The 22911-nt window shown below is 36.1% G+C and overlaps 1 protein-coding gene across 9 annotated transcripts in view; it reads left to right on the top strand.

Annotated features, from left to right (window-relative positions):
- Window positions 1-22911, top strand: part of IFT80 (intraflagellar transport 80) — a 105982-nt gene that overhangs the window by 59920 nt on the left and 23151 nt on the right. For all 9 annotated transcript variants that reach the window (XR_012331366.1, XR_012331365.1, XM_033855426.2 and 6 more), the window contains 4 exons: window positions 2889-3068; window positions 13179-13297; window positions 17068-17142; window positions 20835-20998. Coding sequence is in view for 7 of the 9 variants with exons in the window: in XM_033855426.2 (XP_033711317.1) it covers window positions 2889-3068; window positions 13179-13297; window positions 17068-17142; window positions 20835-20998 (538 nt within the window). In the remaining 2 variants the exon portion in view is untranslated. The remainder of the gene's footprint in view (window positions 1-2888; window positions 3069-13178; window positions 13298-17067; window positions 17143-20834; window positions 20999-22911) is intronic.

Below are 22911 nucleotides of genomic sequence, written 5' to 3'. Positions count from 1 at the left end.
AGCTGGATTCTTAACCACTGCGCCACCAGGGAAGCCCCCAGAGAACTTTTAAGAACATATCCAGACCCCACCCCAAGAAATTCTGGATTTATTTGGTTGTATTCCTGGTTTTTGGTAATTTTTTTGAAAAAAGCTTCCCAGATGATTCTAATGTACAGAGTTGAGGACGAGTGTCCTAACTTTATGATGCTTAAGAATCTCCTGAAGAGCTCATTAAAAGTTTCCCGAACAACCTAAATGTCCATTGATAGATGAATGGATAAAGAAGATGTGGTGTATATATATGCAATGGAATACTACTCAGCCATAAAAAAGAACTAAATAATGCCATTTGCAGCAACATGGATGCAACTAGAGATTATTATACTAATTGAAGTATGTCAGAAAGAGAAAGACAAATACCATATGAAATCACTTGTATGTGGAATCTAAAATACTGTATGATACAAATGAACCTATCTACAAAACAGAAATAGACTCACGGACATAGAGAACAGACTCGTGGTTGCCAAGGTGGTGGTGGCGGGGGGTTGGGGGAGGGATGGAGTGAGAGTTTGGGGTTAGCAGATGTAAGCTATTATATACAGGGTGGATAAACAGCAAGGTCCTACTGTATAGCACAGAGAACTATATTCAATATCCTATGATAAACAATAATGGAAAAGAATATTTAAAAAAGAATATTTATATGTATAACTGAATCACTTTCCTGTACAGCAGAAATTAACACAAGATTGTAAATCAACTATACTTCAATAAAAAAAAATTTAAAAAGAAAAACAGACTAACAACAACAAAAAGTTTCCTGGTGCTCATCCACTAGAGGGTCAGATTCAATAGCATGGTGCGGGGCCTATTAATTTGCATTTCTAACAAGGTCACAAGTGATGTAGATGGTGCTGGCCTGAGCACATTTTGAGTAACACTACCTTAAACAAAGGGATAGTTTGGTCAAAGAGATTAGCATAAATGAGAGGGATAGGTAAAAATTCATCTTCAGAGTTCTTGCTGCTAGCACCACTAAATTACATCCAGGGAGGCTGCTTCATTTCTTTCTAGTGGTTGGAAATGCAAATGTAAATCCAGTGTTCCATGGCTTATTTGGAGAAGAAAAGAGACTTGGAGCATTGAAAGTCTCTTTAAAAGCACAAATGATAAGCACAGGGAATGTAGCCAGTATTTTATAATAACTTTAAATGGAATATCATCTAAAAAAGTTTTGAATCTCTATATTGTACACCTGCAACTAATTTAATGTCGTAAATCAACTATACCTCAATTTTTCAAAAAAAGGACAAATGATAAATCTTTCTGATTTGCCAATAAAAATTATTAACTTTACTGATTGGACAAAATATAACCCTGTCCCCTCAAATTTAGTAACTATTCAAGACTCCTTCTCTGATGATTTGCTTGTGCTTGTATTTTTTTTTTTATTACTAGAGTAATTGCAAAGAGGAAGAAATTTAATTTTTTAGAAGGTAAGAATTTAATATAACTTGGGTATCATGGTTCATGTGGACTCTGAAAGAAGTCAGAGGAATATAGGGTGATGATAATATCTAAAATTTCTTTTCATTTTCTCTTCTTAGTATCAGGCATGAGTTCTTAGATAAATATTTGTATGTTTAATTTGAGTAAGATTTTTCTGGGTGATTCAGTTCTTTGGGTATTTTTAAATCATGCTTTAAAGTAAATAGTTTAAAAATATGAATTTTATGTATATATGTTTATGCTGCTGATGAAGCAAAGCTTACAGTTTGTTCATTACCTTCTTCATAGTAACGTTATCATAGAGCCTTTTACTTAAGCAATAGTTAGAGATTTGAAGGGGGATGGGAAGGAGTTGAAAAAAAGTGTCAGTGGGTAGTAAGAGTCATACAGCCTTTTTATTGGATATGTGAACTTTTATTGGGAATTTAAAGTCTTGTTTTATAGTAGTGTGGATTAGTGAATTTTTCTATATTTTTTCTATTTTCTCCAAATTTTATGTCAGTGAGCCCATAGCTGATAATGAATATTAAAACAAACAAACAAAAAACCAATGTAGAACAAAAATAAATGCCCACCCAAGGGCAACAACAACAAAAAATCAAGACTTAATTTGACTGTAGTCTGTAAGGTTAAAAGAATGGAAAGAGACTATAAATAAATTTAGTCAAATAAATAAATCATCCTCCTAGTAAATATGTATGTTTCATCTGAAAGAATGAAAGAAAATGCATATAATACCATCTTTGAAAAAGTTTTTTTTTCTTACTGTCTTATTTGCACACACACATAAGAATCTCCTTTTTCCAGGTGATGCTTATTGATATTGCTAGATTGCTTTCTCAAACAGATAGATTCTAGAAGAGGTTATACTTAACTGCACTGTGAGAAAAAGAAAAATATCTATTTACTTGTACTTTCATGGTTTAAGATATGTGTTTTAGAGGTGTTTTAGTTACATTGTGTGTTTAGTTTCAATTTCTAGTGACACTATAGAAATATTGTAACAGATTTTTAGATGTGTGGACTATAGAGATCCTTATGAATTAATAGTAAGATGTCTGTTTTTTTCCTACATAATCTTTGTATTTACCTGTTTAGTATTAACTGCTTAAAATTAAATGAAAATCAAAATGGTGTGAGTGTTTTGCAGTTCTTGAGTGATTTCATACTCTTTTATCATATTATGTATTCTACTGTATACTTTAAAAATCACATCTATATCTTCCATTTCAGTATGGTATCATTTTATTAAGAAAATATTTCTAAATAATTCTAGAATAAAGACACATTCTTTAAAAAAAAGTCATCCTAGTATGTTAACATATGCTCAATTTGAAACTTCTCTAAAATGTTTTTGAAATAAATTAATTCTATTCTTGTTCTTTCTTCCCCAGTGGTCATATGCTTTAGAAAAGCCCAACACTGGCAGCATATTTAATATCACATGGTCAATTGATGGCACCCAGATCGCTGGAGCCTGTGGAAATGGACATGTTGTTTTTGCACATGTGGTGGAGCAACGTTGGGAGTGGAAAGATTTTCAAGTAACATTAACTAAAAGAAGGACCATGCAGGTATAATTATGTTTCAGGTTGATTAAATCTTCTTCTTTTCACATTAGTTTACAATACAGAAAATGGAATTATCTTCATTAATTATATTTAAATCAGGTTTATAAAGATTCAGTCATACTAGAAATATTTTAACTATACCATTAGTGACTTTTTCATGACATAAAATAAGAACCTTTCACTGACGTAGAATATGAGTGCCCACAGGTACTGAAATTATGGTGTTGAGGCAGGAATGAAATTGAGGCCCCCTAAACCCGAGTTTCTCTGCCAAGTTTATGGTTAACCTCTCTATCCAAAACATTATTCCCTTTCTTGTCCCTCACCTGTTCCCCTCAAGGTTCAGGAGTATCAAAGAAAAGAGGGGATTAAAACTGAGCAGGACCCAATGGGGCCCTCCCTGGTACAAAAGCCCATATCTTTGAGTTGTTCTACAGAAACTAAGACCCCAACCCAGGTGGAGGATGGTGACTGCATGCTTGACCACAAGCATGTAGACCCCAGACTGGTTGGAATAAGAAGGTTGAGATTCCAGAAACATCACCCTGTTACCTCACCACCAACCAATCAGAAGAAAATCACATACCCTGCAGCCCTCACCCCAAATCTTACCTTTTAAAGCTCTTCCCAAAACTGTCGGGGAGTTTGGGCCTTTTGAGCATGAGCTGCCCTTTCTCCTTGCTTAGACCTTGCAATAAACTTTTCTGTGCTCCAGACTTCAATGTCTTGGTTTGTTTGGCCTCACTGTGCCTCCGGCACATGAACTTGGGTTTGACAACAGGGATAGTGAAACTTGAAGCATTGAGGGAATATGTGGATTCAGTTGAGGAAGAAGGAAGGAAGCTGTAACAAGTTAGATTTAACTGCTGGAGCTGACCTCAAGGCAGCCGTAATAACCTGCTGATCACTGTCAGGGTTACATTATTTTATTTATTTATAATTGTATGAGTTTATTTAACCTGATTAAAAAATATTTTTTCCCCTTTTAAGAATTACCTAAGACAAGCTAAAATGGGAAAAAGTTAGTTGATGAAAGTTAGGAGGAGTGGCCAAAGACAATGTGTTGATGGCAAACTCTCTCCCAAAGGAAAGGGAACTCTATCTTCTTCCTTTCTTTCTCCTGTCCATAGCAGTTGCCTCTATCTTCAGTATTCCGAATTCAGATGATTATAATTACTATAAAAATTTGAGGGACTTTCCTGGCAGTCCAGTGGCTAAGATTTCGCCTTCCATTGTGGGGGGGTGAGGGTTCCATCCCTGGTTGGGCGCAGGGAGCTAAGATCCCACATGCCTTGCGGCCAAAAAACCAAAACATAAAACAGAAGCAGTATTGTAACAAATTCAATAAAGATGCTAAAAATGATCCACATCAAAAAAAAAAAATCTTTGAAAAAAAATTTGGAAGCATGTATCTTGTGATTTCTTGGATGTGTCTGTTCAGGTATTCTTTAGACTAAGTTCCAGATTTTCACAGACAATCTGGATAATGGTCACCAGATTGATAATAATTAGGTACCTTATACATTTTCTTTGTTCTACTTTTTTTTTTTTAAATTTTGGCGGCACCTTGTAGCATGCAGGATCTTATTTCCCCGACCAGGGATTGAACCTGGGCCCCCTGCAGTGTGCGGAGTCTTAACCACTGGCCAGCCAGGGAAGTCCCTCTACTTTCTTATTTAAAAAATTTTAAACTTATTATGGATAATTTAAGCCACACAAAAATAGAAAGAATAGTATAATGAATCTCTATGTACTCATCTCCCAGCCCTAACAGCCATCAACCCATGATCAAACCTGCCCCATCCATGTCCATATCTACTTTCCCCCTCCCCCAGTTATTTTGAAGCAAATTCAGGTATCATTTCAGCTGTGAAGTTTTCAATATATACAGCTAAAAGATAAGGACTCTTTTTAACATACCCACAATACCATTATCATACATTAAAAATGATAATAATTCCTTAATGTTATCAAATATCCAAGAAGTGTTCAAATTTTCGATTGTTTCCACCATGTCACATTTTTAAAAGTTTGTTTGTTTGAATCAGAATCCAGAATGGTTTACATGTTGCTATTGGTTGACATATCTTTTAAGTCTCTTTTAGTCTGTGGATTCCCCTTCCATCTCTATTTTACCCCCTGTGGTTTATTTGTTGAAACCAAATTGTTTGTCTAGCCCCACAGCGTGGACATTGCTAATTGTATCCCCATGGTGTGGTTTGACATACTTCTCTGTCTTTTGTATTTCTTGTAAATGAGTGTTTGGATCTAGGTGATGGTGTAAGTATATATTTTTGTTAGTCAACTTGGGAACCAAAACATTATTTATAGTATTGTGTCTATGACAAAGAATGCATTGTGAGTTCTAATCAGCTGATTTGGGGACACACTTTTACTCATGTAGTGCTTGGTGGCTAGCTAATATAGTATTGTCTTAATTTCAGAAATGCCCCAAGATGAGAATATATTTAAAAAGAGAAGTTTTTCTTTCATAATAAAAAGGAATCATCCTAGAATTAGAGGATTTTTACGTAAGATAAGATGAACAGTGGAGGTTCTTAAATAGCTTATCTAATCCAAATTGTCTTTATACTTAAAGTAATGTTTGCAAATAATCTTTCAAAATTTTAGGACTAGAATAGTATTTTTATTTTTGTAAAGGAGTCTTACTCTCTCAGTGATTATAAGACATTTGTATTGCATTTTTGCTAAGCTGGGTCTATTCATAGTTTTTTCTTAGAACAATTTCATTTATTCAATGCCCTACTTGCCAGGCATTGAGCTAGGCAATGGGAAGTACAGCTGTGAATAAGACAGGTTTGGTTCCTGTTCTCATGGGACCTCCTAGATTAATATGTTGAAAATCTTTTGTTTTTTCATAAATTCATCTCAAATTAATTGAATGAAGGTAAAGAATAAAGAAACAAAAGAAATTTATTGGTCCATGTGAAGTCAAGAGGTGGGACTGATGAGGCTGTACTGGATCCAGAGACTTAAATAAGATCAACAGGAGTTCCATCATATCTCTTCCTCAACGGTCCTTTTTTCTGTATTGGCTTCATTTTCACAAATGCTGTCTCTCTTTTGAGGCCTTGGTAGCTCTAGGCTTCCATTCTACCAACTTCAAGTCCGACAGAAAGAGTGCTTTCCCCTCCAGCCCCTTAGTAATTACAGCAGAGGTCTCAGCATTGGATCTCATGTGCCAAGTCTGGGTCAAGTATGTTTCGTTGGGAGGTGGAGGGAATGATGAGTCAACCCCATGTAAACCACTTAGTCACTTAGAATAATAGGCGGAATGGTTTCCCAAAGGAAAACCAAAGCATATTTACCAGAAAAGATAGCATTTGATTCTGGGCAGACAGAAACCAACAGATATCCACTATAGTCTATCTTTTTTGGCTGTTTAGCAACCATAACTGTATTAGTTACCGATGGCTACATAATAAATCACCTGAAAACTTAGTGACTTAAAACAGCAACACTTATTATCTCTCAGTTTCTGTGGGTCAAGAATCCAGGCATGGCTTAGCTGGGGTTTCTGGCTCATAGTTTCTCACAAGGCTGCAGTCAAGGTGTTGGCCAGGGCTTAGTGGCACCTGAAGGCTCAGCTGGGGAGGATTGGCTTCCAAGCTCACTGATAAGGTTGTTGGCAAGATTCCATTTATCAACGTCTGTTGAATTGAGGGCAGTTGACTGGAGGCCACCCTCAGTTCCTTGCATGTAGCCTCTTCACAGGGCAGCTCACAACTTGGCAGCTTTGTCAGAGCAGTTACGAAGGGCACAGAGAGTGTGAGCAAGACGTAAGTCACAGTCTTTTATAACCTGAACTCAGAAGTGTCATCTCATCACTTTAGCCTATTTCTGTTCACTGGAAGCAAGCTACAAGGTCCAGTCTACACACAGTGGAGAGACTTACATAAGGATGTGAATATGAGGATATAGAAATCACTAATCCCCTTACAATCTACTCACCACGCATACTTTCCCTTATTCACATGTATGTATAATTCAGAAATGCACTACTTAACTTTGCAGCTATTCTATATGCAACTGAAAACAAACCCATCCCCTCTCTAAAAGTCGATAACCTAGACTAATCCAGTCATTCCAGCTCCAACTCTCTGGTCTGGAAAACTATAAATAAACTCAAATTTTAATATTCTTCTCTCCCCCATATTCCCAGTTGATAATGACGAAGGGAAAACAGGGCGGCTGCAATGAAAACAATTTGGAAAATGGGAGAAGGGAAAACAACGCACTGTGATTACCAGGTTCCTAGCAAAAACCCAGCTGGCCAGGAATATCTTGAGAACTCTTTTTCTTAGCAATAAAGTTAGTTGCTTGGTTAATTTGGCAACTCTAGATTGCCTTCCTGGGAAGTTTCCCAGTTGGGAGGATTCCCTTACTGGGGTCCGTACATTTTAGCAGCCCACTTAGCGTTGTTGTGAGGTGCAGCCACAGATTGCTATAGGGACAACAATCACAACTTTTTGTTTGCCTGGTTTAGAGTTTTACAGTTTTCTCAGAAGCTTGGTAGACTTGGTTGACTTGTGTTTTGTTAACTCAGAAACCAGAGATCATGTTGAGTCCTAATTATTAAATCCAGACCTTGACCTGGCAGTTGCTACCTGGCAATAGGCTTCATTGCCCTACCTGTCTCTCTGGACCTCAGCTTTTATATGATACAGTAACCTAGAGTGAGACGGTTTCTTAAGTTGTCCCTTGTCTCCAGGCTGAATCCCAGTGGATGATTCTTTCCAAAAGGGATAGTTGATCTCTTTGCTGGGAGGAAGTGCCTAGGAGGGAGAGGGTACAGGTGGAGGAGATGAGGCATTCCTCAGGTCTCAAGTTTACCGTTTTCTCTTTCCTGCCTCTCTCACTTTAGCATGGGGCACAGCTTTGGCTTTTAATTGTTGCCATAATTCAAGATTATTTGATTCTTAGTCACTCTATCTCCTGTAAAGATAAGAGTTAAAGAAAGAGTGATTTTGATGATTAAATGAGATAATGTATGTAAAGCAAAGATAAATGGTAACCATTGCTATGGCTATATCTATGTTTAGGATTAAATGAGTATTTGGAAGTGTAGAAACAGAATTTTTGGACTTATGTCAGTCTGAGAAGTCTAAATATTGTGGTCAGATAGAAGTATTAGGTGATACAAGTATGAACAGGTTAGTCCTGAAGCTGCCCTGAATTGAACAGAGTAAATGGGTGCATTTTAAAATTCAGCACAGGACATTTCTGATGTTGGATTTACCATAGCTTTGAAATTATAACAGCAATTATCAGTGTGTCTTTTGTTTATTATCATGGCCAGGATGTTTTATTCCTGTTCTAGTGTTCCAGATTCACAAAAAATAGAATTCCCCCATGTGAAGCTTTAGGCCAATATGAATTTTAAGAAGTCTGCCTATAATTTGAGTAATGACAGAGGATTATACATCGGATTTTATAAATATTGAATTTTCCTAAACCTGTGTTAACAGCCAGTTTATTTCACTGGGTATCATGTTGCTATAAAGAAATGACCATATAACTTCCTTTAGAAAATTCTGTTTCATTCCATTAGCTTTAAAATGCTTCTGGGAGAGGATGGCATTTTGGACCTCTTAAAAAGTCTCTGGGAGCTCAGACTTCTGGTGAAAATGGTATCATAAGTTCATACTTGGAAGGATGAGACATACATTTGGCTCTAAAGAGATCAATAATTTATGAAATGCATTTTTAAAAGAGACTTATCTGGATTCAAAAATAGGATAAACATCTCTGTGGACCAGAAGTGGAACAAAAATGCAGAGTGTGGAGGGAAGCCTCCAACCTGCTTGACTCCTGGTCCAGAAGCAGGGAGGCAAAGGCAACGCAGAGAGGGGCTCCTATAGGCTGATGGACCTGAAAGGACTCAAAGTGAGACAAGTGGCCTGATCCAGTCTCTGTCTGAAATCAGAGCATGGGGTCTGTGGTGTAGCTCTCTTCTCCCCTCCCTGAAAGACAAACCTAGAACAGCCTGGGATTTAAAGAGAGACTCACAGGTTCACCACCTACAGTCATGGTTTGCTCAATTCTAGGGGGCCCATCACTTAGACCTAGAGTTGTGCCGTGCACAACCTGCAGCATGTACCTGTGGCCTTGCAGACAGAGCTCAGCCTTATCACTGAAAGTACACTTCACATTTTTATGAAAAAAAAGTAAAAAACCTGCTGACTCCTGAGACCAGTGTTTCTCCTACAGCCTTCTTAAGTAGAGGTGTTTTTCTTCTTTATGTCAAGTATTACTGGGTCTGGGGGTTGGGTAGTTGTCTCCTTACCCCTCATTGCTGATTCCAGACCACAATAACTTCTTCTTCCCTAAAGAACTCCAGCTCCTTTGAAGCACCTGCCATCGGACTACTCCCCTTCTGCAGTCATTTCCCCCACTCTTGGAAGAATGAAGCAAACCTATCAGTGTTTTTTTCTTTACCACTAGTCCTGGCAACACTCTTTTTGATTAAGACTTTAAAAAAAAGTCTAAAAGGTAGGAACTAGGGCTCCCCTGGTGGCACAGTGGTTGAGAGTCCGCCTGCCGATGCAGGAGACACGGGTTCGTGCCCCAGTCCGGGAAGATCCCACATGCCGCGGAGCGGCTGGGCCCGTGAGCCATGGCTGCTGAGCCTGCGCGTCCGGAGCCTGTGCTCTGCAACAGGAGAGGCCACAACAGTGAGAGACCCGCGTACCGAAAAAAAAAACAAAAACGTAGGAACTATTTTTATTTTAACATAATCATAGTGATATCTCACATTTCTCCAGTTGTCTCCTAAGTCTGTCTACAGTAACAGGTCCCATTTCTCCCATTATTTTTCCTCTCTCTCTCTCTCTCTCTCTATATATATATATTTTTAAACATCTTTATTGGAGTATAATTGCTTTACAATGGTGTGTTAGTTTCTGCTGTATAACAAAGTGAAGCAGCTGTACATATACATATATCCCCATATCTCCTCCCTCTTGCGTCTCCCTCCCACACTCCCTATCCCACCCCTCTAGGTGGTCACAAAGCACCGAGCTGATCTCCCTGCGCTATGCGGCTGCTTCCCACTAGCCATCCATTTTACATTTGGTAGTGTGTATATGTCAATGCTACTCTCTCACTTCGTCCCAGCTTACCCTTTCCCCCTCCCCGTGTCCTCAAGTCCATTCTCTACATCTGTGTCTTTATTCCTGTCCGGCCCCTAGGTTCTTCAGAACCTTTTTTTTTTTTAGATTCCATATATATGTGTTAGCATACGGTATTTGTTTTTCTCTTTCTGACTTACTTCACTCTGTATGACAGACTCTAGGTCCATCCACCTCACTACAAATAACTCAATTTCGTTTCTTTTTACGGCTGAGTAATATTCCATTGTATATATGTGCCACATCTTCTTTATCCATTCATCTGTCGATGGACTCTTAGGTTGCTTCCATGTCCTGGAGATTGTAAATAGAGCTGCAGTGAACATTGTGGTACATGTCAATATATATTTTTATAGTTAGTCGGTTTGTACCAGGAACAAAGTCCCATATTGCATTTAATTTGTCTCTTCAATCTTTTAAAATCTGGAACAATTCCTCCTCCTTATTTATTTATTTGTTTGTTTACAAAACCAGGTCATTTGTTCTGTTGAATTTCCTACATTTTCCTGTTTGCATCCCTGTGGTATGATTACATTTAACATGTACATCTAGCCCCTGGATTTCCTGTAGACTGCTTGTTAGATATAGAGCCTTGATAAATATAAAGAATACTTTGTGGGCGATGCTGTACACTTCCTGTTGCGAGACACATGTCTGCTTATCTCTCTTTTAATGATGAGATTTATCGGTGTGTTCACGTGTTATAAGTCTGATTCATATGTCAGATAGTTTCCCATTAGGCTTTTACTTTAATATTTTTAGCAGCCATGGATGGTACTTGTTTAGAACCATGTTTCATCAGGAGTTGCATCTTGTAATTCTATCATTCCTTCTGCATTTATTAGCTAGAATTCTTCTGTAAAAGACTTTGCCTAATCAACTATTTGTTACTCTGAAGTGAGACAAATTCTGAATTATTTTCCTTTATTTACCAGTTTTCAAATGGCGAATTGGTTTCCTGGTATGCCCAATGAGTTTCTTTGTTGTTGTTATCATTATAAACTTGCAGATTTTAACATTTTTGGTATGTTTCAATCCATTGCAGTCTTTATTCTTTCTAATGCTCCAATGGTTCCATCTTTGGCCATTTGACTCCTGTGTTCTTTTGAGATGATTTCAACAGCTTGCTTGCATTTCTGACAAGATGTTCCAGGTGTCTTATATTGATACATTTCCTGTCCCAGACTTGAAATCCACCATTTTTCCAAGAAGGCCTTGTTGCTTTTGGAGGGGAATGTTATTTAAAGACCATGATCCAGGTTCTAGGTGTGCTCATTGCTCCTGGTTTGATCATTACTTCTAGATAAAATGTATTTATTTTTTAAATAAAAAATAAAATGTATTTTATTAAGATAAAATGTATTTGTTTTTGACAGATAAAAATATATCATGAGTGTATACTGAGGTTTCAAGTTCAGAATTCAAGATTATGGAATTTTACTCTTGATTGTTTTATTTGCAGTTCTTTTCTTTTACAAGAAAATTTTTGTTCTTAAAGACATTAATATATCCTAGAATATATCCTAAAATATAGTTAAAAATAACAATCTCAATATTATTCTAATAATATATTATTGAATACTATTTTACATTTTTTGTTTTTTTTAATATAAACAAATCCATATATCTTCATTTCCTTCCCTTTATAAGATAAAAGGTATAATACTATGCACACTGTTTTGCATCTTGCCTTTTTTTGTTTTACAATATATCGTGGAGGTTGCTCCATAGATCTTACTCAGTCCTTTTTATAGCTGTATATTATTCTATTTTGTGAATGTAGTTTATTCAACCTATCCCTTGTTGATAGATATTTGGGCTGTTTCCAGTCTTTTGCTGTTACCAATAGTGCTGTATGTAGTAATAGCCTGTGTATATGTTATTTCATAGTTTTGCTTGTTTATTTTGGTATAGAATTCTAGAAGTAAGATTGCTGGGTCAAGGATTAGATGTGTATATAATTCTGCTATCTCTTGTCATGGCAATAATAGTTTGGTGGGGATAGGAGTTGGGGAACAGGTAATAAAAATATAATATGCCTTGTAGGTATATTTGAAGAAGTACTTAGAAGAAGTTTGACTTTATCTTCCTCTTTTTCCTTCCATACCCTTTTATTCTTCATTAATACTATAATTGTCATGTTAATTTAGAAAGATGGTAACATTTTGAGGGGAATTTAAAGAAACGCTAACTTCTAAGTAAAATTAATCTCTTTTTCTCTAATTTTCACCTCTTACTATAATGTATTACCCATCTGGTAATACATAAAAACTTCAAAAAACTTTAAAAAATAAAAACTTTATCAGTTAACAAACTTTTATAATAATTTTGACTATCATAGGCAAGTCGCCATTTGTTAGTTGGTGCTTAGGTTTTTTATATATTATCCCTGTGTTTTTATGCATGGAAATACTTTCCACCCCTCTGCACACCTTGGCTTCTTCACTATGTAGTTGGTTTCTTTACTGACACCTCCTACTCCACTTTTGATTTTTAAAGTTATTATATCTCTTTCCTTAGAACTTAAATTTTAAAGTAAAATCTAACCCTAAAAACCCTAAAATTTAAAAAATATATTTCATAAATTATTGATCTCTTACTGTTTTGGGCAGAAATCATACAGTCTCTTTCCAGCTCCTATGTGCCATACTCCTTTGACTATATATCTCACTGTTACAGCAGTTTTCACCTTGTTGCTCCACTGCCACATCATACAGATTGGCTTTCATGTTAGAAATCTCTATACATAGATCCTTTTCTACTTATTTCTAAGTTTTCTGTGTCTGTAGTTTTGTTGGATGATTTTATACCCAAATCTTATGCCTGGTTCCTATTGAATTCTTCTTCTTTTTATGATTAGATAATCAAGAATGCATAGAAGTTTTTGTGTTTGCTAACCTATCTAATTAAAATTTGATGTATTTTAATGTTGTTTGTTGGTATTTCATTTTCCCTTGTTTAGGTTCGTAACGTTCTTAATGATGCAGTGGATTTACTGGAATTCCGTGATAGAGTCATTAAAGCCTCTTTGAACTATGCACACTTAGTTGTTTCAACGTCTCTTCAGTGTTATGTGTTCTCGTAAGCATCTTGCGTTTCTTTAAAATCCAGAGTTTTGTCTGTGAGGAGGAATTTATTTTCAAGCTTTCATATCAACATGGTTTGGTTTAAACTTAACTTTCTCAAAACCTTGCCTATCTTGAACTTACTACCAACCAAGAAGTGATAAAAAGTAAGCTATGAGTAAGGAAAGTAGATCTAATAAAGTTTGTGCATCAACGGTTAATAATCACTTTTATAATACAGAATACCTTCTCTGAGATAATGTTTACTCTTACTTTACTCATAGCTCTAAGGACTTCAGTGTAATTTGATTTCAAAGCCCAGAGAAGGTTAGGAGCATCTGATAAATGATGGGAAAAGGAACCACCTAACCACTGGCAGCGGGGACAGCTAGCAGCCTGACAGCAGGCTGAAAGATGTTCAGTAAGGACACAAGGAGGTGTTCAGGCTTAATATCATGGTCCAGGGTAATCATAAATGTTCCTATTGATAATCCAGAGTTGTCCAGAAATGATGAAAGAAAATATGTTCAGTATACTTTGTATTAAAAAGCAGGAAATGACTCAATACCTCCAAGAAACTTGCACCTAAAACTTTAAAAACTTACTTGGTATTTTTATGTAACTCAGTGTGTGCTGACAACTATTGAACTGGCTTTCTGGAAACAAACCAACCAACCAAACAACCTGATTTGCAGTGTTAGCTCATTTCTCTTATATAAATACTTCTACCATGGCCAATTTCAAGCTACCAATATGATGTCACAGAATTAAGAAGAGATGCACAGTGGCAAACCATCATATAGAATTGCCACCATATAGATAACAATAGGTGTAAATAATCTCAAGTGCATAGATAATAGTAAAATGTAATAAAATAAACTGGAAGTGATCAGTTTGAGTATTATCTTTGTTTTGAATATAATTTGCTTAATTATGTTTATATATTTTAATTTTAAATAATGGCTTTATCTAACAGTTGGCTTGCAAAATTCCTGAAAATATAACAATCGGTACAAACTAGCTCTAGTTTGCCACCAGTTGACTTCTCAACTATCCAGAAAACTCAGGGAACCACTATGACACTTTCAAGAGTTGTGAATAAAGATTTTTTTTTTACATTTTGTACTTTTATTTATAACATTATGTGGTTATAGTTTAATCATTGAATAGAAAATTGAGGGTAGAGTATGTATGTGTCTTATTCACCACTGTATACCCAGTACATGTAGTAAGTACTTAAATAAATAAATATTTTGGGATGAATAAATGAATTGAAAAACATAAAGTATACTGTTGTCTTGGTAAGCTAAAGCTCAGTAATACACAACACAAAGGTATCCTAAAATTTAATTAACAGTATCAGTTGCTACAAGTATATATTACAAATTGTCACTCACTTATGTGGAAATCTGCTACTAATCAGAATCTGCAACTTAGAATAACAGCCAAGCCTGGAGTAATGAAATGGGAGAAGCAAAGGAGAAAGGGGATAAAGAAATAAGCAGCTCAATTTTACATGAAATTTTTTTTCTTACGTGAAAGAGAAGGGAGGCTTTGGGTAAAGTCAAGAAAGCTACCAAGTTAAACCATTGAGGTATAGGAAAGGGACTATAGAATATGAGGAATCTCACAATCACTTAGTGCACATGGGTTTTGAATAATTTTCATGGGGTTGAGGAAAACAGAGAAGATTTCCTCAGTTTAGGGTTTGGTTGAAGAAAGGTAGGGCTCTTAACTTAACTGCCCTAAACGAGGGATTTATTCTACTAATTTTAATGGCAAGGACATAATGTTTGAATCTGTAGGATTGGTATCATTATGTGTTACTTGTATTAGGTTGCTTTTTAAAATATTTACCAAAAGTTTAGAAGCTGTTATTTAATTTTTTTGTCACTGTACCTTTCTCATACCAGGTAGTATGTGTCAAAATATTAAATTGCTTTTTTTCTTTTCTGATTTAACGTTACCTCCCTTCTCTTGTTGTCAAGACATTTATGAAGGTACAAAATATTTATTAAGGTGAAATACCAGGGAGCAGTAGTGGGAATGAAGTAATGCTGAGACCCATCATACTGAAATATAGTTCATTAAATTTAAAATACCTAGTATTTTAGATAATAACAACTATTATTTACTGAACTCTATTATACTATCTTTTATGTTCATGATCTAATTTACTCTGTGTGTTGGATATTATTATTATTATTCCCATTTTACAAAATGAAGAAACTAAAGGACGCAGAGGTAATTAAGTAACTTACCCTAGGTGAAATTACTTAACTTCTTTACTAAAGGAAGAGCTGGGATTTGAATTCAAGTTCCTAATAACTGTTGCCCCTTTTTTAGTAATAAAAATATTATTTTAAAAACAAACATGCAAGCCATATACTAGTTTATATGAAAAGAAGTTCCAGGCAAAGAAAATCATATATGAGCATTCTATGTTAAATTTTCATTTGATTTTTCAAATAGTTGTATAGAAAATTCTCTTGTTCTGATTTAGGGAGTTTATATTTCCATGTCATATATATATATGTATATATATCAGTTGTCATAAATCTCAGATATTTTGTAAGGGGACATTAAAAAAACCTCATACTCACTATTTGTATCAGCTCTCTTGACAAAGAATGAACATTAATTCTGATGACTGCATAAATGAGCATGCTGTGATATTTTTTCTAAAGTACAAAAGTGCATAGCTTTATCGTACCTGTGAACCTGAGACTTACTAATTATTAGTAGTGATTTACTCACTGTTTGGCTTTATGCATGCATTTACTTATTGAAATGGGTATCAGGCTCTGCATTACCCAAGATTAATTTCCCCCAATTTACTGCAACCTTCCCCTTCCCCCCATCTCGTGGATCAATATGAGATTTAATCTGATTTAAAGAATTGGTTCTAAGAAAGTAATTGAGAGAAATTCAGAATATATAGGAGTAATAAAACATTTTAAACTATGAAACACCTTTGATTATTTGGGGATGGGTTTTTCAGTTTGTAAATGTTCTCTCCACCCATCCTTATCTTTGAATCGTATTACATCATAAAAATCATAGGAGTTATTTTTTCATTCATTCATCTGTTTATTCAATAGGCATAGTCATAGTTTACATTAATACAGTATTTTACAGTTTACAGAATGTTTCACAGAAATCTTCATTCAGCTCAACATTTACATTGGGAGACCTGTAGGAAAAATTGTTCATCATGTTATTGTTAGTATAGTGTTTGTTTGTTCAGCATCTGCTATGCAGTAGGCAGTTAGCTAGATGCTTTAGGTAAGTCATCATTATCTCCATTTTAAAAATAAGAAAACTGTTCTTTAGGTCAAGCTTATTAAGATCATATGGCCGACAGGTGGTGAAACCAGATTTCTAATCCTGATTTGTCTAGCCAAAACCCCATCCTCTTTTCACTATACTATGCTGCTACTATTTTTCAAAAGAGAAACATTAGATGACATGCCCAATCACAGAGCTAATAAATGACAGAACTTGAACTTATGATTCCTCAATTTGCATATTGTGGCTCCTAGAATAAACATTTATTGAGTACTTACTATGTGCCAGGTGCTAGGGACACAGAGTCAGCTTTCTAGTCAGGGATACAGACATGTTAAGTGAGTAATTTCAGAACAATGCACCAAGTGCTGTAATAGAAATGTATACAGAGTTACTGTGAAACTAAAGATACTTCATTTAAAATGAGTACCCATCTACTTATTAAAAAGTGTTTGGTATTTCAAGTGTTAATAAATATCCATTTTATTTGTCTTTCAGTACGAAGAACTGGAATACACCACTTATATTTGATCTCAAAGAAGGAACTGTTAGTTTAATTTTGCAAGCAGAAAGGTAATTTGTTTGTCATGTTTCACTATTTAATTTGGGGTTAAAATATTTTAAACTGCAGTAGAGCACTCTTTAAAGCATGCCATTTACAGAATGGTACATTTGTCACTTGGAATCAATCTGTTTCTTTATTTTAAAAGAAAAAAAAAGTAAGAGAATAAGCTCTTAGATCAGTGGTTCTGAAACTTTTTGGTCTCAGAATTTCTTTACATTCTTTTTTTTTTTGCGGTACGCGGTCCTCTAACTGTTGTGGCCTCTCCCGTTGCGGAGTACAGGCTCTGGACGTGCAGGCTCAGCGGCCATGCCTCACAGGCCTAGCCGCTCCGCGGCATGTGGGATCCTCCCGGACCGGGGCACGAACCCGTGTCCCCTGCATCGGCAGGCGGACTCTCAACCACTGCGCCACCAGCGAAGCCCTGTTTTTGTTTTTAAATACTGGTTGAAACTCATTAATTTTATGAGCTACTACTAGGCTGTGATCTGAAGTTTGAAAAATAATATTCTCGACCAAGACTTTGTGTATACAGGACTAAAACTCTGGGTCAATTAACTGGAGTAAAGTAGGAGTAGCTATTACTCAGGAACCCACACTTTTCCATGAAAGTTATCAGTCTGTCAAGTACAGTGATACCCTACTGAATCAGAGATCAGAGTTAGATAACTACAACTCAATAAAACCAGGAATAAAGTATGAAAATATAATCAGCAATTACCTAAGATAGCCACCCATGAAATCTTTTCACTAAAACAACTTACTTTATTCCTCATCCCTTTACTCACCACCTAGGCAGCTCTTAATAGTGTTATTATCAGGTTTTCTAGCCCATAGTCTTTTTTTAAAAAATAAATAAATTTATTTATTTATTTATGGCTGTGTTGGGTCTTCGTTGCTGCACGTGGGCTTTCTCTAGTTGCGGCGAGCAGGGGCTACTGTTCGTTGTGGTTCGCAGGCTTCTCATTGTGGTGGCTTCTCTTGTTGTGGAGCACAGGCTCTAGGTGCACAGGCTTCAGTAGTTGTGGCTCGCGGGCTTAGTTGTTCCGCGGCATGTGGGATCCTTGTGGACCAGGGCTCGAACCCGTGTCCCATGCATAGGCAGGCGATTCTTAACCACTGAGCCACCAGGGAAGCCCCCCAGAGTCTTTTATAAATAGCAAACCAGAAGAGGAATACTGGTGAGTTGTTAGAGGCTGGCACAGCGACGGGTAGAAAAGTGACCGCCTGGCAAGGGAGCATGAGAAAACTAAAAGCGGAGAACCGCGTAGCTGAATAGCATAATTATTCTGATGCACCATCAGATTCTCGTGAGTATCAAAGCTATCAGTTACATAGTTACTGAAGAGTATGATCATCATATTGATGACCTTGAGTGATCAAAAAAATAATTGTGTCAAATTTTCTATTAGCTGTTTAATGAAGTTGAACCAGTGATTTATTTATTTATTTCTGAAATTCTTTTTACTTGAAACAGTTCCAAACCAATTTATTTCTTTATATATTATATATAAATGTATGTTGAATATGCTCTTACTTAGTAAAGGCATATGTTAATGGCATAAATGATTAAGTAATTAAAGAATATTTTACTTACTGCCCATTGCTGGTCTTATTTGTACATTTAGAAATGTTTGCCCCTTGAAACAGTGTTTACTCACAAGGAAGTTAAAGCTTTAGTATCTTGTTTAGAAGAGAAAATGCTTTTAGTACTGAGACAAAGAAAGAATATATACTAATATGATGTATCACTTGTCAACATTAGCAAATACTGTTTTCATACACTAATGTGTAAGGGCCAAACCCTTCAATTAAATAAGCTACACACCAATACTCAAGTATTAATTTAATTCAAGTGTACATATTTGGTATTCATTATATATTAACTTTGTTTGTTTTGATGTTTATTTTCTATTTGTTTCCATAGCAAAAAAGAACAATTAGCAATTCTTGAATCAAGAAATAGTTCTGGGGAATCCCCTGGAGGTCCAGTGGTTAGGACTCTGTGCTTTCACCACCGAGGGCCCTGTTCAATCCCTGGTTGGGGAACTAAGATCCCACAAGCCACCTGGCGTGGCCAAAAAAAAAAAGTTCCGAATCAAGGATATTAAAGTCTTGAACATAAGATTTTAAAAAGTAATAATGTGGGGGCTTCCCTGGTGGCGCAGTGGTTGAGGGTCCGCCTGCCGATGCAGGGGACACGGGTTTGTGCCCTGGTCCAGGAGGATCCCATATGCCGCAGAGCGGCTGGGCCCGCGAGCCATGGCCGCTGAGCCTGCGTGTCCGGAGCCTGTGCTCCGTAGCGGGAGAGGCCACAACAGTGAGAGGCCCGCATACCATGAAAAAAAATAAATAAAAATAAAGTGGAAACTTTCTTTAAAAAAAAAGTAATAATGTGTTCAGCATTGAGGAAACAGGCTCTCCAATATAGCAGTAGTATGAGTGTAAATCAATACAACCTTTCAAGGGGCAGTTTAACAATATATGTTAAATTTTTAAAAATATATGCCCTTTGATCGAATTATTGCATTTTTAGAAGTTATATTGTACTAAGGAAATAAGTAATGTAAACATACAGAGATGTGTATATACTTTAGACATTCTTTAAAGCAGTGAATAATTTGAAATAAAATAAGTGTCCATCAGGAATGAGTTAAGTAAAGTTAAGGTGTGTCCATAGTTTGCCATAAGTTATCTCTATGGAAGTAGGAAGATTGCAGGAGATCTTTTGCTTTCTCTGTATTGTTTGAATTATTTTTTGCAATGTTCATAAATTTTGAAAGAAAAAAACAGCAGCCATAAAATATTTACATTTTGACTTAATAAAAAATAAACTATACAGGACCCTATGCCTTGAATAGTGCGGTCAACACAGCAAATGAACCAAAGTCCCTGATACAAAAAATGTGTTTTTAGATATGAACACATTTACTGATGGTTACCATATCGTTTTAAAGTCAAAACATCTTATTTTAATAAATGCTGGCTCTGATGTTTATTTTTGAGTAATTTTCACTGTTTAGGACTTTAACAAGTATTTAATCTAATTTAGTACTGTAATTTAATTTTAATGATCCTTACCATAATCTTTTTTTTTTTTTTTTTTTTTGTGGTACGCGGGCCTCTCACTGTTGTGGCCTCTCCCGTTGCGGAGCACAGGCTCCGGACACGCAGGCTTAGCGGCCATGGCTCACGGGCCCACCCGCTCCGCGGCATGAGGGATCCTCCTGGACCGGGGCACGAATCCGCGTCCCCTGCATCGGCAGGCAGACTCTCAACCACTGCACCACCAGGGAACCCCTTTACCATAATCTTTAACTGTGAAATATGTACTAATACTGTTTCATGAAACAAATAGCATCTGACATTAAAAAAATCACTGAATTGTGAATTACACGATTTTTTTATTGCCATTGTATAGAGATGCTTCTTTAGGGAAGGAAATGAATTACAATTATATTAATGGGCCTTTTCATTTTTCCTTCTCCTACCTCCATGAAAAAACAAAAACCTAGAAAACAAACCAAACAACCAATGTTGACTTTTCAGGTTGTTTTATATTTCATTCTTTATATATTTATGTTTTACTATTGTTTTAATTGTAAGCTTTAGATTTTTCCAAAGCATAAACTATTTTCTAATATAAAAATGAAATTATAGTAAACTCCTATTTGAAAATATATTTTTATTCTTTATTTTTTAGACATTTTCTTCTTGTAGATGGTGGTGGTATCTATTTATATTCTTATGACGGGCGCTTCCTTTCCTCTCCAAAATTTCCTGGAATGAGAACAGATATTCTAAATGCACAGACGGTTTCTCTGAGTAATGATACCATAGCAATAAAAGACAAAGCTGATGAAAAAAGTAAGTGCATTTTTATAATTTTCCATGAAATTTGTTAACACTGTAAAATTTTCATCAATTAACTTTCATTTTCTCATCTATTATTATGTTAACTTTATATGAAAGAATTATGAGCTTCCTAATTTTTCCTAAGTATGAATCAATTAAAGAACTAAAGTTGTCATATTATTCCCAACTGATGGAACAAATAGATATTGTCACAGCATCAAAGCTTAGTTGTAAGGAATAAATCTTATATATTCAGTAGCTGTTGGTATAGAGTTTGAATTCAAGACTGTGTGTCCTAAAAATGTATGTTAATTTTTAAGTTTATTGACCTTTTAAACTATTTCCTTTTTCTTTATTTAGTAACATAGTAAATATTGTGCTTCATTGTACTATTTATTTTGCTTATATATATTCATATTTTTATGTTTACATATTTTTAAACTAATGAAGTAGAAGAAAGTTATGAATAATTTTAAATTTTCATATAAAAATCTAGGCCACATTAGTGTTTATAAATAAATATGAATGTGTCAGGTGTTTTGGAATTCCATAGGAGAGTGAAACCATTTTTTTAAGGCAATGCTGTATCAGAACATGTATCCAACAAATAGTATTGAGTGCTAACTGTATGCCAAGTACTTTTCTAGAAGTTGAGGATACAATAGTGCATAAGACCACAAATCAAACAAATATAGTCAGCCACTGATACACGCTGTGAAGAAAATTAATGCAGGATGAGGGAATGGAGAATTCTAGAGGTGGGGGAGGGGAATGACCATAGGACAAGCAGGTGCAAATGGGAATTGTTGGCACATAAAAGGAACTGCCAGGGGCTTCCCTGGTGGTGCAGTGGTTAAGAATCCGCCTGCCAATGCAGGGGACACAGTTTCGAGCCCTGGTCCGGGAAGATCCCACATGCCGTGGAGCAACTAAGCCCATGCGCCACAAATACTGAGCCTGCATGCCACAACTACTGAAGCCTACGTGCCTAGAGCCTGTGCTCCACAACAAGAAAAGCCACTGCAATGAGAAGCCTGCACACCGCAGTGAAGAGTAGCCCCCACTCGCTGCAACTAGAGAAAGGCCTGCATGCTGCCACGAAGACCCAATGCAGCCAAAAATAAATAAATAAATAAATAAAATTTAAAAAAAAAAAAAAAGGAACTGCTGGAGGGCCATGGGACTTAGGTCAACACGAGCAAAGCAGAGAGTGGTAGGAGAAGACAGAGAGATAGATAAGTAGGAACCAGATCATGTAAAGACTTGGCCATGGTAAAGATGTTGGCATGAGAGAGTGGAGGCAAGCATATTACCCTAGGGTTTTTCCTGGATGAACGAGATGAAAGATGGGGAACGAGGAAGTTTAGAGGAGGTCCACAAACCCAGAGAGTTCTGTTTTGGTCATGGTAAGTTTAAATGCTTCTTAGACATCCAAGCAGGGTTGGAGAGGAAACAACAGGATAAAGTCCAGGGCTCAGGAGAGAGTTGGGGACGAGATATAAATGTGGGAGTCATTGGTGTGTAGATGGTGCCACGATACTACATGAAATCACCTAGGAAGTGAGTATAGACAGAGAATAGGACCAGTGACTGAGCACATCAATATTTAGAGATGGGTAAAAGGAGGAGGAGCCAAAGAGGTAAGAGTGAGAGTGAGATATCCCTAAAGCCTAGTGGAAAGATAGTAAATAATTGTTATTCTCTGTTAATAAATATTGCTGAACAAACATTGTTCGTTACTGTGACATGTTACAAAAAAAAAAGTCTGACCTGATTATTAATTTTGTGATGTCATGCCATGGAAGACCTAATTCAGGAGCTAGAAAACTGTCCCACTTTTTAATTTTCAGTACTTTCAGATAGCATCACCTCTCATACTGGTAGGAAATATAATTCTCCTAAGTAGAGCTATTCTCTCTCTTTAT

Source organism: Tursiops truncatus, chromosome 4 (assembly GCF_011762595.2).
Source record: "Tursiops truncatus isolate mTurTru1 chromosome 4, mTurTru1.mat.Y, whole genome shotgun sequence".
NCBI lineage: Eukaryota > Metazoa > Chordata > Mammalia > Artiodactyla > Delphinidae > Tursiops > Tursiops truncatus.
This window is presented reverse-complemented; position numbering and strand designations above follow the sequence as displayed.